Raw genomic sequence first — 16,125 nt, forward strand, 5'->3', positions numbered from 1 at the left:
AAAAAAGTTCTGCAAAAAAAATATAACACATCAATAACAACAAATAGCTTACATAAAAACATAAAATAAACCATAAAGAATGTAGCTTCCATCTTGATTTAGACATTCGATTGTGTAGTTTGCAATATGATGGAAGAATTAGTAAAACAAAAGAAAAAACATTAAATGAGATATAATATCTATAGATGAGATTAAAAAACGGAATAGAAAAATGAAAGGTCTAGAACATTTATAAGTTAATAAAATACAATTAATATAACCAACAAAATAAGTCTAAGAAAATCTAAATTTTTGAAGGAAAAAAAAAAGAATTATGAAATAACTTTTCCACAAAGTGTCACATAAAAAACTTCATATTTTACTTTTAGATTTATCTAAAATAATGATGTCAAATGCTCAATTAAAGACATCTTTGGTTTGGAAATTTTTGTTTTTATTTTGGAGAAAATAATGAAATACACATTTTTTTATTCACGGATAAAAAAATATTTAACTTATTTAACATTTCATAAATTCAAAACAATGAGAAAATCTCTTTTAAAAATAATCTTGTGACAATGTCTCACACCATTTATTGTATGTTTATTTTAATTAGTAGATGGAAAGATGAAAATATTATAATAAATATCAAGAATGAAGATGAAAATGTTGGGGATTAAAYTTTTTAAAATTACCAAAACAATTCATTTTCTAAAAATTCCATCGTCTTTTATATATCAAATATTTTAAAGAATCAAAAATCCAAGGGGGCGTTTGGTTCGTAAAATGGAGTTCGATGGAATTGGAATTCATCAAATGAATTTGACTTTGAGGGAATGAAATGAAATCTGATGGAATTTGACTATGCCTTGTGATTGCGTTTGGTTGCATGGAATTGGATTAGGGAAAGAATCTGTAGGAAAGGAATTGAATTAGGGAAGGAATCTGTAGGAAAAGAATTGAAATCCTAGCATATTGCCATGGAATTGTAAAATATGTGCGTGAAGGAATCGACTGGAAATTAAAAGGATTCCATAGTCTTATTCCATGAACCAAACACTCTATTTGGAATTTGGTCAAAGGATTGGATATTCCAATACCTTTCAATTTCTTTCAATTCCCATGATCCAAACAGCCCCTAAGAGAAAAGAAAGATAAGCTTCACATTTTCTAAATAATATAATTTTTACATACCTTTTTAAAATCCTTTAAATTTTCTTCAACTCTTATTTCTTCATTACTCACCAAACGATTTMTGCAAATTGAAAAAATCTTGAAGTAGTCAAAATTTAACGTGATTATCAATCACGTAAAAATAGTTATTGTTAATGGAGCTTAAATTCGAAAAAGATTTATCATATCCTGTGATTACAAAATATCAAAATTTTATTCAAATTTATATAATTCAATCGTAAACACAAACATATCCTATGATAACAACAAATCCAACAATATTAAAAAAGACATATGTAATAACAAATCACATTTTTAATGAGTATAATTTCTACATACCTTTTAAAATCTTTGAATTCTTCTTCAACTCTCACCTTCTTCATCCCTCACTAAAAGAATTTGTAGGATTTCATTTTGTTTATTATTGAAACTTTGAAAAACAAATTTCATTAAGAAATAAAAGAAAGTAAATGAAAGAGCAAATCAAGAGTTGGAGGTTAAACTTGGGTATACAAAATTACAAAAAACCCCAATTAATTATGAACCATACATTCTTCATATAAGGGTATAAAAGTCTTTAATATATTCAACATTTAAAAAATCAAAAAATTGAGAAAAAAGATATGAGAAGTTCTAAGCATTAGAAGATGTCACCTCATTATGCTTGGTTTCTTCTTTAATATATATATATATATATATATATATATATATAGATTAGAAGTGTACTTGTGTAATGTATCGAGATATATCTTTATTTTAATATTTTGTTTTATTTTTTGTCTCTGTTGATATAGTACAGTTTATATGATTTTGCATAGACAGTTAAAAAATCACAAGAAACAGTACCCGACGCATGATATAGAGCTTGAGGCCATCGTTTTTGCACTAAAGATTTGGAGGCATTTTTGTTGGGAACCAAATGCCAGGTTTTTTTAGATCATAAAAGCCTTCAACATTTGTTTAATAAGATTGAACTAAATATGAGGCAAAGATGGTGGATTGAATTGGTGAACAACTATGACTATGAAATCTTTTATCACCCTGGGAATGCAAACGTGGTGGCTGACGCGCTTAGTCGAAAGAAAAAGAGTGGAACAATTAAAGCCATTACGTTGAGAACGAACCTGATCCCCGACATTTTAATGAAATTCTAAGATGTCAAGGTGAAGCTGTCAAAGAAGAAAATTTCAAGGCCGAAAGAATTGGTGGAATAATTTCAACATGAAAAAAAAAATGATAAATGGAATCTATGTTTCCAAGCAAAATTTGGATACCATGTTTTGGGAACAATAATGAACTGATTTTAGACGAGAGTCACAGATCGCGATACTCGATTCATCCAGATATCAATAAGATGTACAAAGATTTAAAATCATTTTCTTGGTGGCCCTGATTGAAGATGGATATTGTGAAATATGTAGAACGATGTTTGACGTGTCTGCAAGTGAAGATTGAGCATCAACAACCATATGAGAATTTACAATATCTGAAAATTCTTGTATGGAAGTGAGAACATATCACAATGGATTTCATTATAAAGTTACCATGAACGCCAAAGGGGTATGATGCCATATGGGTTATTGTGGATTGTTTAACTAAATCTATGCACTTTCTACCAATCAAAGAGAATTATCATTTAGAAAGGCTTGCAAAGATTTACCTTGAAGAAATTGTGACTGTTCATGGTGTTCCTTTATCAATTGTCTCAGATAGGGACAACTGATTTACCTCTAAATTTTGAGAGAGCTTCCAAAGAGCTATGAGATCTCAGATTAGATTGAGTACGACGTATCACCCTCAAACAGATGGGCAGAGTAAAAGAACGATTCAGACCCTTGAAGATATGCTGAGAGCTTGTATTATTGACTTTGGGGGATCTTAGAAAAATCATCTGCCTCTAATTGAATTTGCTTACAACAATAGTTATCATTTCATCATTCAAATGGCATCGTATGAGGCTTTGTATGGCCTAAAGTAAAGAACGTTGTTGTGTGGGAATGAAGTAGGGGAGAAACAGTTGGCTGGTCCAGAGATCGTTCAAATAACTTCTGAAAAGATAGATCAGATTCGAGAATGAATTAAAACAACTCAGGATCGACTTAATAGTTACGCGGATGGACGCTACAAACCGATTGAATTTATAGTAGGAGATTTTGTAATGTTAAAAGGTTTCTCCGTGGAAGGGTACCGTTTGATTCGGATAAAGAGATAAACTCAGTTCGAGGTATATTGGACCGTTTAGAATATATAAGATGGTTGGTTCAGTAGCATATCATTTTGAGTTGCCTGAGGAACTCAATGCTATTCACAACACTTTTCATGCCTCAAACCTACGATAATAACCATTTGACCTTGTAAAGATAAAATTTTAAAATAACAAGCATGTTTTAATATCATCAGAGTCTACAAAAATTTGTAAATTGGGTTTGATATTATCCAAAACATAAATGTTTGTCAAACATATTTTATATTTGTTATTACTGTTTTGAAAACGTAAATGCAAAAACGAATTCTTCTCTACAACCAAACATGTTCCTCAAGATTCACGAACCCTTTGTCTACAAACACACGATAGACTATCAAACCTCAAATTTCTAATTAACACATGCTAAATTAATTGGATCTTGATGACGGAAAATGTGATATATTAAGGTGCCTTTTTATTTCTAGTATTATGTATGCAGGTGCACAAAAACCCAATCAATCCGTTCAACCCATCCAACCTAGACTAGTAAAAATTCAACTCAAATACACTTGATGCCTAATGGAATTATAAATTCTTCAAACTGTAGATATGTATATTAGACGCTTAGACCAACCTGTAATTACCTTTTTCGCAAATGCGTAACAATTCCAGCTTTAATTTATTTTCTTATTTGCGTGAATCTTCTACTTTCTTTTTTACGCTGATTCGGATTTTTCTTTGTTCCCATGTATCATAAAAGGTTAATTAACTCGTAGTACTTACTGATGGTTGTTTAGATACGTTATTGTAGTAATGATGTTATGTTACAACTCGACCAACCCAACCTGTACCAACCAAAGCTTTATTCTTTTTTAGATTGAAATATTTGAAACCGCACTAGTTGAGTTGGGTTGTTCAATTGCCTTCAAACTCGTATTCACTTCTCACTTCTTTATGAAACTTGACCCTTTAGCCTCCAACAAAATGGGATCAGTAAGTTCTTGTACCATTAGACAAATGTTTACATATATTTTTTTTCACTAGAAGGTTTTTATGCAATGCAACGAGATATATCTTGATTTTAATATTTTTTTTATTCTTTATCTCAGTCGATGTTATAATATAGTTTTATGTGATTTTGAAAAAGCGATGATGTTTTTATTTTTTAATAAAATATAAATTTGAAAATATCATAAAAATTTGACAAAAATATATCGACATTAGTATCAAATTAACTATTTAAAATTCCTCATATTTTGTGTAATTTTTAATTCAATTTTTTTATTATAATTTAATTTAGATTCAATAACGAAGTAATTTATATTTGGTTTAATAATATAATTTTCTTATAAAGATAAAAATTAATTATTTTATTAGAATTCGATAATTATCCTAATTATATTTTGAATTTTTTATATTTTAAAATGAGATGCTTATTCTCTATTCAGTTATGTTTATCCGCAGTTGCACTTAGTTACATGAATTCAAATATAAAACTTTAATAAGTTGTACTTAAACGAAATTACTTGTACTCTTGAATTTTAAATAATATGTATCAATAAATAGTACTTAATGCATAAAAAATAATTTTTAAAAGTTTTTATCAAATGTTTTATAATATAATATAGATATTATATTTACATAAACAAACATGAAACATCAAAAACTACATTATAATTAAAAAAAAAAAACTTAAAAGATAAAGAATTACTTACTTTAATTTAAAAAAATTAGCCAACAAGTTTAAATTAAATAACAAATCCAATAAATAAATTTAAATACAACAAGGGTTGGTTAAAAGAATTATTTTTATTTTTATTTTCATTTTCATTTAAATTAATTGTTTAACTTTTGTTTTAAAAACTAAAACGTATAGTTTCTCCATAGAAAAATAGAGAAAACAGCCAGTCGCATGGGTCACAAATGATCCAAAATTTAAGCCCACAATGCAATGCCAGGCCGGCCCATATATCTTGTCAAACTCCTGTGCCACACACAAAAAAAATTTATTAATATAATATTGACTTTTTTTTTGGCAATTTATAAAATTTTAAATTAGAAAATGAAGTTGAAAATATATATTTTCATCAGATTTTGGTAATGTGGTCATATCATAAAACCATTTTTATTTATTAAATTCATATTTTTTATATCTTAAAAAAGTTTATCCTAAGTTAATATTTTATTTTATTTATAAGTTTGATAATTATTTAATTTACAGATTTGATTCATGTACTTGCAAACCATGTCCAAAAATTTCTTTTACTTTTTGACCCAATTATAAATTAAAGAATTGTTACTTGAAGAGATAGTGACATTTTTAAAACTTAGGAGAGAAACAAGAAAGAGGTAATATATCTGGTTAAAATAACTATTTGGGTTAAGTTTCCCGATAAATAATAGAGAAATTAGCTCAAATGACCATATCCGTCCTTTAAATTGGCTTCCTAACCGTTTCTTTTTCGGGTTGACCCAAATGTCATTACATCTGCAATACCTAGATCCGCAATATTGCAGACCTAGCTAAAAGACAAAAAGAATGTAAGATTCAACTGGTTTATCGTCGCAATTGTGGACCTAATCGTCACAATTGTAAATTGTATATTTGTGTTAAATTTTTGGTCTTTAGCTAGATCTATAATGTTACTGATATAGATATTACAAAAATAATGACATTTGGATTAATCTGGGAGAGAAATAATTGGAAAAGTTGAATCTAAGGGGTCGTTTACCAAATACTTACCCGGTAAGCGCTTACCGGTAAATTTAACACTATCATTTATTTATCGGATAAGATTTTAGTTCACCAAAACGGTATTGTATGCAACAATTTACCTGGTAAGCGCTTACTGTGGTCAAAGTCGTCGCCTTCACTTACCGGATAAGACTCTTGGTCTTTGTATTGTTCTTACCAGATAAAATTTTTGATCCTTACTATATTCATGTGATAAGATAAAATGATTTAATGTTTACTTACCTGAATAAATGTTTGTTAATGACCCTTAAAGTGGAGGTTTCTAAACAAGAGAGAGGGTGAGAACTTATTTTAAAAAAATAGTTATTTAAATCTGACGGCACATGGGTGGTCAAAAAGCAAAGCTTGGCCACGTGCACTTAACTAGTTGGTGGCCTATTTTAAGATGCGGATTTTGGTATCAAATATTATTTGAATATAAAAATTCATATAAACTAATTTAAAAATAAGACAAAGATTATATACATAAAATTGAGTTATTATATAATCATTTATATTTGTATAATCAATATAATTCAATTTCAATCGTCCATTTAATTTGATAAACATATGATTTCATAAAAGTTTTGATTGTTTTCTAACATAAACTATTGATAATAATTAATGAACTCTAGTTATCTTCCATAAATATTCAAATCATAATAAACAAACTCTCAACATTTCTATAAATATCTCAACTGATTGAGTTGCATTTAAAATATACCCTATATATGTATTCTGAAAAAATCATAAATAAATTACTAGTATTTACACAAGAGAGTAGAGATGGACCAAAACCAAATAAATTCGTCACTAAAAGCCAAATCTAAAGCACATGCCACTATTTTCATACTCAACTTCGATCTTTATCATATTAAATGTGTAATTTTAAAAAAGGTATCCAAAGTTTTTAGGTACATTGTTTAAGGTCTTTCATAAGCGAATATAAAAAGTATAGTTCATTTTAATGTCTCGTTAATTAATATAAAGTAATAGGCCTTATCATCACATATCTAATTTTTATATATGTATTTTTGTTATCTCATTTTTATAATATTATTATAAACTTTATGTGTAACAGAGCCTCTAAAGATATCGTGTTACATCACTATCATATTAAATCTATTTTTTACGCTTGTAAATTAATTGAATATATATATATATATATATATATAATTTATTGATTGTTATGAAAATTAAAAAATAAGATAAAATTAAATGGCACATTTTCTTGAAATCACATACCTTTTTGAGGTTAAGAGCAATTTGTTTAGGGCTGAATTTCTCTAAGCTATCAAATGTATTTCTGGCACACCGGAATGCATGGATTTGCATAAACGTCGGCATGTCTGTCACCAACACCCTCACCTGTAGCACCGTCGCCACCCGCACTACGTTCATCTCTGCCGCCGTGTTCCCCACCGATCTCCTCCCTGTCAACGACACCGAGTTCCTCCCTCCCTCCATCACCGAAACAGACTTTCTTGCAGATTCCTGAACCATTTGTTTGTCTTCATGATCTTCACTGAACTGGTTTTCCCGGTAGGTTTTGGATCTCCTGAGTAGTCCAAAACCTTGTGAAACGACTTTCTTGGAGGTGGACGGTGGTGGGAGGTGGCTTCCGGTGTCTAGTTTGTACACGTACATTACTCCTTTCTTTTGTTTCTCATTAGGTGCCATTTTTGACTCCAGTTGAATACTTGTGGGTGTATACAGAGATCTAGATGGCTATGGTAAGGTGATATGAAAGCAGCGGCGGACGAAGAAAGAAGCAAACCATGTGATGATGCATGGGTCAATTTATAGGATGGTGCACAAGTCTATATGTATACTATACATTTGAAAATTCTTAAAAACCATTTTTTATGCATGAAGTATTGTATATTGATACATATTACTTAAAATTCAAGATTACAAGCAAATTATACAAGTACAACTTATTAAAGCTCCATGTTTGAATTCATGTAACTAATTGCGGATAAACATAACCAAATAAAGGATAAACATCTCATTTTAAAATATAAAAAATCTAAAAGATAATTATCGAGTTCTAATAAAATAATTATTTATCATCTTTATAAGAAAATTATATTATTAAACCAAATATAAATTATTTCGTTATTGAATCTAAAATAAATTATAATTAAAAAATTTGAATTAAAAATTTGCAAAAAATAGGAATTTTAAATAGTTAATTTGATACTAATATCGATATATTTTTGTTAAAATTTTATGATATCTTCAAATTTATATTTTATTCAAAAATAAAAACATCATCGTTTTTTTAAAATCACACAAGACCATATTATAATATCGACTGAGATAAAAAATAAAATGAAATATTAAAATCAAAATGTATCTCGCTGTATTACACGAATACCTTTCTATGTATATATATATATGTATGCAGGATGTTTCAAATTCAACACATTATATTTGTACAACCAATGCAACCCAATCAATTGAGATATTTATGAAAATGATAAGAGTTCAGTTATTATGATTTGAATATTTATGCAAGATAACTATGATTCATTAATTATGATCAATACTTTATATTAAAAAACAATGAAAACTTTTATGAAATCACATATTCATCAAACTAAATGGATGATTGAGATTCAGTTGTATTGGTTATACAAATGTAAAAGGTTGCGTAATAGCGCACCCCCTCTTTCTATACACACACACACACACATATATATATATATATATATATATTAATTATTCTTTATTTTTCGGTCTTCGAAATTGAAAAACAAATATGCAAGTTGTCGAATCTAGCCGTTGTTAGTTACTCGATAAATCACCATAAATTTATCTAATGTTAAATACAAACATATATAAATTAAATAAGATATTTAATTTATATTATAAAGTATTTAATAAAAAAACTTATTAAACATTAATTGTTACATATTAATGCATAATCTTCTAAAAATAAAGATTATAATTTATTGTTAAATACATACACAATTTTAAGAGTATATGTTGAATTTCATTTTAAACTTTTATTAAACAAAAAGAATTTTACTCAAAGACATAACCATAAGAAATCCGTTGCAAAAGGGTCATCTCCTCATCTAATTCAAGCATAGATCATCCGGGGTTTAATTCATTGACGGATTATACAAAATCCGATTCGGTGAAAGATTACCTAAGACACTTATTTAGGCGATCGACATGAACGAGTGTATGTGGATGAGAGGGGGAGGGGGGGGGGGGTTGACCCCATAAACTTTCAAAAATTGTTGTTTTTTTACTATAAATTATAGTTTATATATATATATATATATATATATATATATATATACTAGAAGGGTACTCGTTCAATGCATTGAGACATATTTCCATTTTAATGTTTCGTTTTGTTTTTTATCCATGTCGATATAAATATGATTTTATGTGCTTTTGAGAAAACGATAATGTTTTTATTTTTGAATAAAATATAAATTTGAAAATATTATATAAATATATCAATATTAGTATCAAATTAACTATTTAAAAGTTCTTGTTTGTATATTTTTTTAATTCAATTTTTTATTATAATTTAATTTGACTTAATTTAGGTTTAATGATATATTTTTTTATAAAGATAATAACTAAATATTCTGTTAGAACTCAATAATTATTCTAATTATATTTTAGATTTTTTATATTTTAAAATGAGATGTTTATACTCTATTTGATTATGTTTATCCGCAGTTAATTATACGAATTCAAACATAGAGCTTTAATAAGTTGTACTTATGCACAATTTACTTGTAATCTTGAATTTTTAAGTAATATGCATCAATAAACAATACCTCATGCATGAAAAATAGTTTTTAAGAGTTTTTATCAAATGCTTTATAATATAATATAAATATATACATATATGTTATTTTCACACCCAAAATTTTCAAGCTCGATAATCGTTTTACATATTTAAGTTATACATTACCAAAAATTCAAACTTTGTAAACTCATTTACGGGTTCAAACCCAATAATTTTATATTTTGAATGATTTATAAAAATAAGAACATGTTTCCCTTGAAAAAGTAAATGTTCGAATTGCTCGACTCGAAAAGTTAATCAAGTTTCCAAACGAGATGAGTGGAACATTAGTGCCATGGAATTCGACTCGTTAAGTTAAATACATTTATTTTTGTATTCGAGATGGACTCGAACTTGAAAATGATCAAGCTCGAACTTGAGTACATAAAAACTTGAATCGTGAACATCCCTAAATTGTTAGGGTTGGAGATTATAAGCAGTTGATGCATAATTGTTAATTCTCTTTGTTGATTATTAATTATTATTTATTTTCTTTGAAAATTTGGATTATTTGAAAAATAGTATCAAAATCTCGAAGTCCGGTAATGGTCACTCATTTTTATTATATTTTATTGTTACCTATACTCCGACTCCCATAATCAAAATTTCTGGAGTCGTCACTGGCGACAAATGACCTAGACCCCTTATTTAGCAACGAATTACCTAAGGAATCATTTAGCAATAGATTACCTAGGGGATGTTATTAGTGACGAATTACCTAGAGTAACTATTTACCAACAGATTACATATATAGGGAAACTTTTGTAATTTAAAAATATATATTTAAAATGCGCTATTTTCCCGTATGTTGAATAACAAAATTTACGAATATTTTGTACACCAAAAAATGTTTGTACAACAATATCAACTAGCTAGGAGGGGGAGAGGAGGGGTAGTGAATTTCTTGACGAAAGCCTCGAAATCCAACCGCAAATGCTTCTCCAAAATTACTCGCTCATCTTGCTCCGTCTTCGGTCGTGACTCGAGGTCGGTCTCTCGTATTGCCCGCTCTCGATCTTGTGTCGCTCGCTCCTCCTCCCGTGCCAGCCGGTCCTTAATTTCTCTTAAATTCAAGTACCTAAAAATATTTTGACATACATGAAATATGTTGGCAATGAAATTAATGATATTTTATTAACGAACAACATACCTCTGGTGGTAATTAGTAACATAAGATCTTCCGATGCTGCAAATGACAAATTCACTAGTCAAAGCAAAAGTAGGATCCTGAGTCGTCCCAAAACCGAAGAGGCGGCCTTTCTTCCAACCTCCAACACTTGTCTCCCACAGCTCTAAATCATCACGTGGACAAGTGTTGAGATCTGAACCATGCTTCTCCTGCATAAGCTGATCATGTGTTTCCTACAATTTACAAAAAAAATAATTATATTATTAATTTAGTAGAAATTTCGACAATATAACAACTGTAAATTAAACATTTCTATAACCTGTTTTGACAATTATATCTTGTAACACCCTTAAATTTACAAAATAACAGATGATTTAAAACTTCCCAAACTTTTTTAAATTATAACAAATTTAATAAATAAATACATAAATTTACCCAAAAGGAGTACAAAGTATGTATCAGAGTTCTAAATGAGACTATCTAATTCTCAAACAAAATTATAATAAGTTGGGTGTTACTAAAACCATCAAATCTTTTATCTTCAAAATTATATGTATCAGGTAAATTAGAATAAGTTGGTGGTTTGATTCGGTTTTGTTCAAATGATAAATCAAATGTATTGCAACTATTACAGAATATACAATGTTACAAATACAATGAAAATATTAGATCTAAACAATATAGAGTTAAGAAACCCTAGATCTAATCAATAAGAAGCTATGAACAGCTAAGAATTGAAAACTTTAGAAAGAGAGAGTAATCAAAGAATGAAAATGAGATTATGAAATGAGAGATCCCGTTAAGAGTGCTTTATATATGAACTGGAAATTGACAGAAATGGTCCTTTGAGAATTGAACTGCTTGCTCCACTACCCTTCTTCTTTTCTGAAGTATGAGGCGCAACCCTTGTCCTATAAACAACATCTTTCACCTTTTGACAAGATCAACCCCTTACAAATAAAAGATATATAAAAGTTAGGATTGAAAAGATTTTAATTATTTTAACACCCTCACCCAATCTTGATTTTAGAATAAATCAATCATTCGTAATTTTGAACATAAGTAGTTATGATGATTAATAGCAAGGGCTTTTGTAAAAATATCAGCTGGTTGTTCAGAAGATAAAATTTTAACAACCCTCTACTGATATTTTCTCTGATTTGATGAATATCTATCTTAATGTGTTTAGTGCGTTCATGAAAAACTGGGTTGTTAGCAATTTGAATAGCAGACTTATTATCACAATGTAAAGATACATATAATAAGTTTGTAATATTTAAATCTGTGAGAACTTTTAAAACCCATAAAACTTTACAAGCAGTGGAAACTATAGCTCTATATTTAGATTTTGTAGGAGAATGGGAAACAATATTTTGTTTCTTGCTCTTCCAAGAAATCATTGAATTTCCTAAAAATACACAAAACCCAGTAATTGAACGCCTAGAGGTGAGACACTTACCCCAATCAGTATCAACAAATGTTGTTAAAGAAAAGTTTTCAAATCTAGTAAAGCTAACACCTTTACCTGGAGAAGACTTTGAATACCTGAGGACTCTTAGTGCAAGATTCAGATGAGATTGTTTGGAAGAATGCATAAATTGACTAAGGTAGTGAACAACAAATGCAATATCAGGTCTAGTAGCAAGAAGATAGATCAATTACCAATTCACTTTTGATAACTTGTATGATCAGATAATAAGGAATCCTTATTATTATTAAAATTTGAAACAATTAAATTTCTATTTATTGGAGTATTACAAGGCTTGCACCCTAAATATCGAAACTCATTTAGTAATTATAAACAATATTTCCTTTGAGTCATGCAGATCCCATTAACACAATCTAAAATTTCTATACCTAAGAAAGTTTTTAATTTTCCTAAGTCCTTTATAAGAAATTTGCTCTTTAAAAACTTTTTACATTTTCAATTTCAGCTTGATTATCACCGGTAAGGACAATGTCATCTACATAGACTAACAAAATAATAAAAACAGATTCAGTTTTCTTAGTAAACAAGGAAAATTCATTAATACTTTGGATAAAGCCCTTTTCAATTAGACATGAAGACAACTTCACATACCATGAACTTGTTTCAATCCATACAAAGTTCTTCATACCTGGTTTGATCTTCTCTTCAAGAAATACGATTTATATAACACTCGGACTTTGTCTTCTTGTAGATTTATTCTCCTGCAACTTCCAAAAATACTTCTTGGCAATTATTAGTTCTTGAAAAGAAATTACCAATGATGCGTCAAAGTTTTCATCCTTGTTTTACTCATCTTGATCAACAAGGTTCCTACATTAAAAACAAAATATTGTCACTTGATTACCAATAATTCAATAAAGAACTCTATGATTGTGTCTTTTTGTGCATCTATAGGTAAATTAGAAGATGATGAAAGAACTATAATCAAGGATCTTTGCGGTGAAGTTGTCAGACTCGATTTTGAGGTATTACATACTCTAAATTGTATTTTAGGGTTTGTATACTCTTGTCGTATTTCTTCCTTTGTTGGTGGTTTGATTCATTTTTGGGTTTTCTTGACCTAAAATTGATTTGTTTTTTGCTTTTATTTGTGTGGTATTGTTTCTGCTTCTGAAATCGATCTTGGGGGTGGGTTGAGGTTTGATTTTGCTTCTCATCCTTCCATTGGTTGGATTTGGGTGGTTCTTAATGTTTTTGTGCGATTTTAGGGTTAAAATTAACATGTTTAAGCTGCTTAGCATTAACTCATTGCTTGTATATTTGTTACTAGGAGTTGGGCTGCCTCTCCATCTAGGAATAAGTTGGTTAAAGGTTGATTCTTAAGTAGATAAGTACATTTAATATTCTTGTTGGAAGCATGTTGTATTCTAAAGCTGGAGATCTGATATAGTTCCGAGGTTTTGAGAAACCTTTTTTAACTAGGACGTTTTATGTACATTGATTTCCATGAACAGAATTTCAAGAAGTATCGAATGGGGTGTCTTATTCTCAATTGCATAGAGGATTTTGTTCTAGGTTGTTGGTTTTTTCTCCTTAGAAGTCTTTTATCTTACATGCATTCTAGTATTCACTATAAAACTATGTATGTATGATGCAAGATGGTATGTTGAATGGATAACTAGAATTGTAGAGAACATACTGATTGAGTATTATAGTTTATTCAAACAATGGGATGCTTAATGCTTGACGACAATATTCGTAATTCTGCAAGCGAGATATTAAACTATTCGGGTGGATCTTTGGATTCATCGTGACTGAAATCAGTTTAGCAAGCTACAGTCTGATTTTGGCTTATATGATGGGAACATCATAATCAAGTGATTTTTCTGAGTAAAACTTTATTTGCAAACTATTTATTTGCAGGTCTACAAACTATATCTTTTGATTGGATCTCGAGAAGAATTCAGAAAGGTCGTATTTTGTAGAATCTTTGGCTCACTGTGCCTTTTTGATGTCCCCTTCAGAGCCATGAATCGTTCTGTTCACTGGTAACTCGGTTGTAAGGTTGTGGGGGCTCTAGGCTTCTTTTATTGTTTTTATTTCTTTTCTTGGTTTAGTTCGAGTTAGTTTTGTTTTGTGGTCGCTTGTTTCTGGGTGGTTTTGTTGCTTGCAGAAGCACTTGACGTTTTTTTTCTGTACTTTTCTTCAGTTTTTTAATAAATTGTTTGCCTTTAGAAAAAAAAATGATAAACACGTTCAAATACAAGATAAACATTGATTATTGATACAGTTAGTAATACTCTGAAACTTCAGATCATTAATGAGGGATTACATTAATTTTTCATTCTACTTGCAATAAATATTACATTCTATTACATTACATGTGTATAAGATTAATAAGTTCAAATAGATATATAAATGTAATATTCGCCAATACAACCAGTATACAATGTACAGAAGAAATGCTAATAAATCACCGTATTTTTTTCACTTTCTCATAAAATGACCAACAAAATCACCAGCCAAAAATCACCAGTGGCGAATTTCACTTTTTCACGATGGTGGTGCCCACATGTCGGGTAAAGAGTTGACAAATACTTAAAAGCAAAAAAAATCACCAATTGGAGATTTTCTGTTTGACCGATCTCACCTACCACCGTAAAGCAAAAATTAGCCGGAAAAAGTTATCAATTGGCGATTTCTATTGTAGGTTTGTAAAGAAGAAACTCACAATTGATAGACTAATAACATCTGACATGAATTCCTCTGTGCATAAAATCGAATCAAATACTTCAAATGTGACAAGAGACGTGCATAAATTTGAAGGAAAAAAATCGTCATTCTCTATGTAAAATTGAATCAAATATTTCAGATAGGACAAAAGACTACATAAATCAGGAAAAAATCGCCACTAACCCAACCTCATGGGCGATTTTTCCAAAAATAATCAATTGACGATTTTTTCGCTTACTTTTGATGTTTTTTTTTTCCTTTTGAGACGATGTCCAATCTTTTGTTGGCAGGTGGATGACACCATCTTCGAAAAGTGAAAATCGTCAATACGACTTTTGACTGGAAAATTTCATGATCATTTTGTTAAAAATGAATATATATATATATATATATATATATATGTATGTATATATTATAGCCATTTTATAACAATTCTTTCATATAGCGATTATGTGATGAATAAGTGTGTTTAAAATTCTAGATACTTAAATTTAAAAATCCCTAATTAATTCACAAATTGTCAATCATGTTTTTTTGCCACCTTTTGGGAAGAAAATTAATTGATTGTCTGGTTGTTATTTTAATTTTAGTTTTTAAATATATAATCGTTTATTTCCAATAAAACTCAATAATTATTGTTGTTTTCTTATCAAATCATTTTTATATACAGAAAATAAGAATCAATTATTGTGTATCGTATCATTTTACAATCTAATGAGATTATTATAAATTATAACGCTTGCAAACATATACACAAAATTTATATTTTATTAATAAAATGATATCATAAAATTAGGTACTATTTTCTATTGTTATATTTGTAAGGAGAGCCCATGTGCCTACCCCGTCTCAATAAAACAAGAGGACAAAACTATATATATATATATATATATATATATATATATATATATATATATATATATATATATATATATATATATATATA

General features: G+C 28.8%; 1 protein-coding gene across 1 annotated transcript; it reads right to left on the reverse strand.

Annotated features, from left to right (window-relative positions):
• Window positions 1-5,082: 5,082 nt before the first annotated feature.
• Window positions 5,083-7,858, reverse strand: LOC112507882. Its single transcript, XM_025112623.1, has 2 exons — window positions 7,317-7,858; window positions 5,083-5,321 (listed from the first exon to the last, which is right to left on the reverse strand). The coding sequence occupies exons 1-2, from the start codon at window positions 7,749-7,751 to the stop codon at window positions 5,169-5,171; spliced, it is 588 nt and encodes a 195-aa protein (XP_024968391.1). The 5' UTR covers window positions 7,752-7,858; the 3' UTR covers window positions 5,083-5,168.
• Window positions 7,859-16,125: the final 8,267 nt, after the last annotated feature.

Source organism: Cynara cardunculus (assembly GCF_001531365.2).
Source record: "Cynara cardunculus var. scolymus isolate 2C chromosome LG 2, CcrdV1, whole genome shotgun sequence".
In the NCBI taxonomy this organism is placed as follows: Eukaryota; Viridiplantae; Streptophyta; class Magnoliopsida; order Asterales; family Asteraceae; genus Cynara; species Cynara cardunculus.

Coding starts and splice junctions, on each gene's coding strand:
- LOC112507882 (XM_025112623.1), bottom strand. CDS start 7,751: ATGGCACCTAATGAGAAACAAAAGAAAGGAGTAATGTACGTGTACAAA. Junction 5,322..7,316: donor TTGCTCTTAACCTCAAAAAG/GTATGTGATTTC, acceptor TGTGTGGCACAG/GAGTTTGACAAGATATATGG.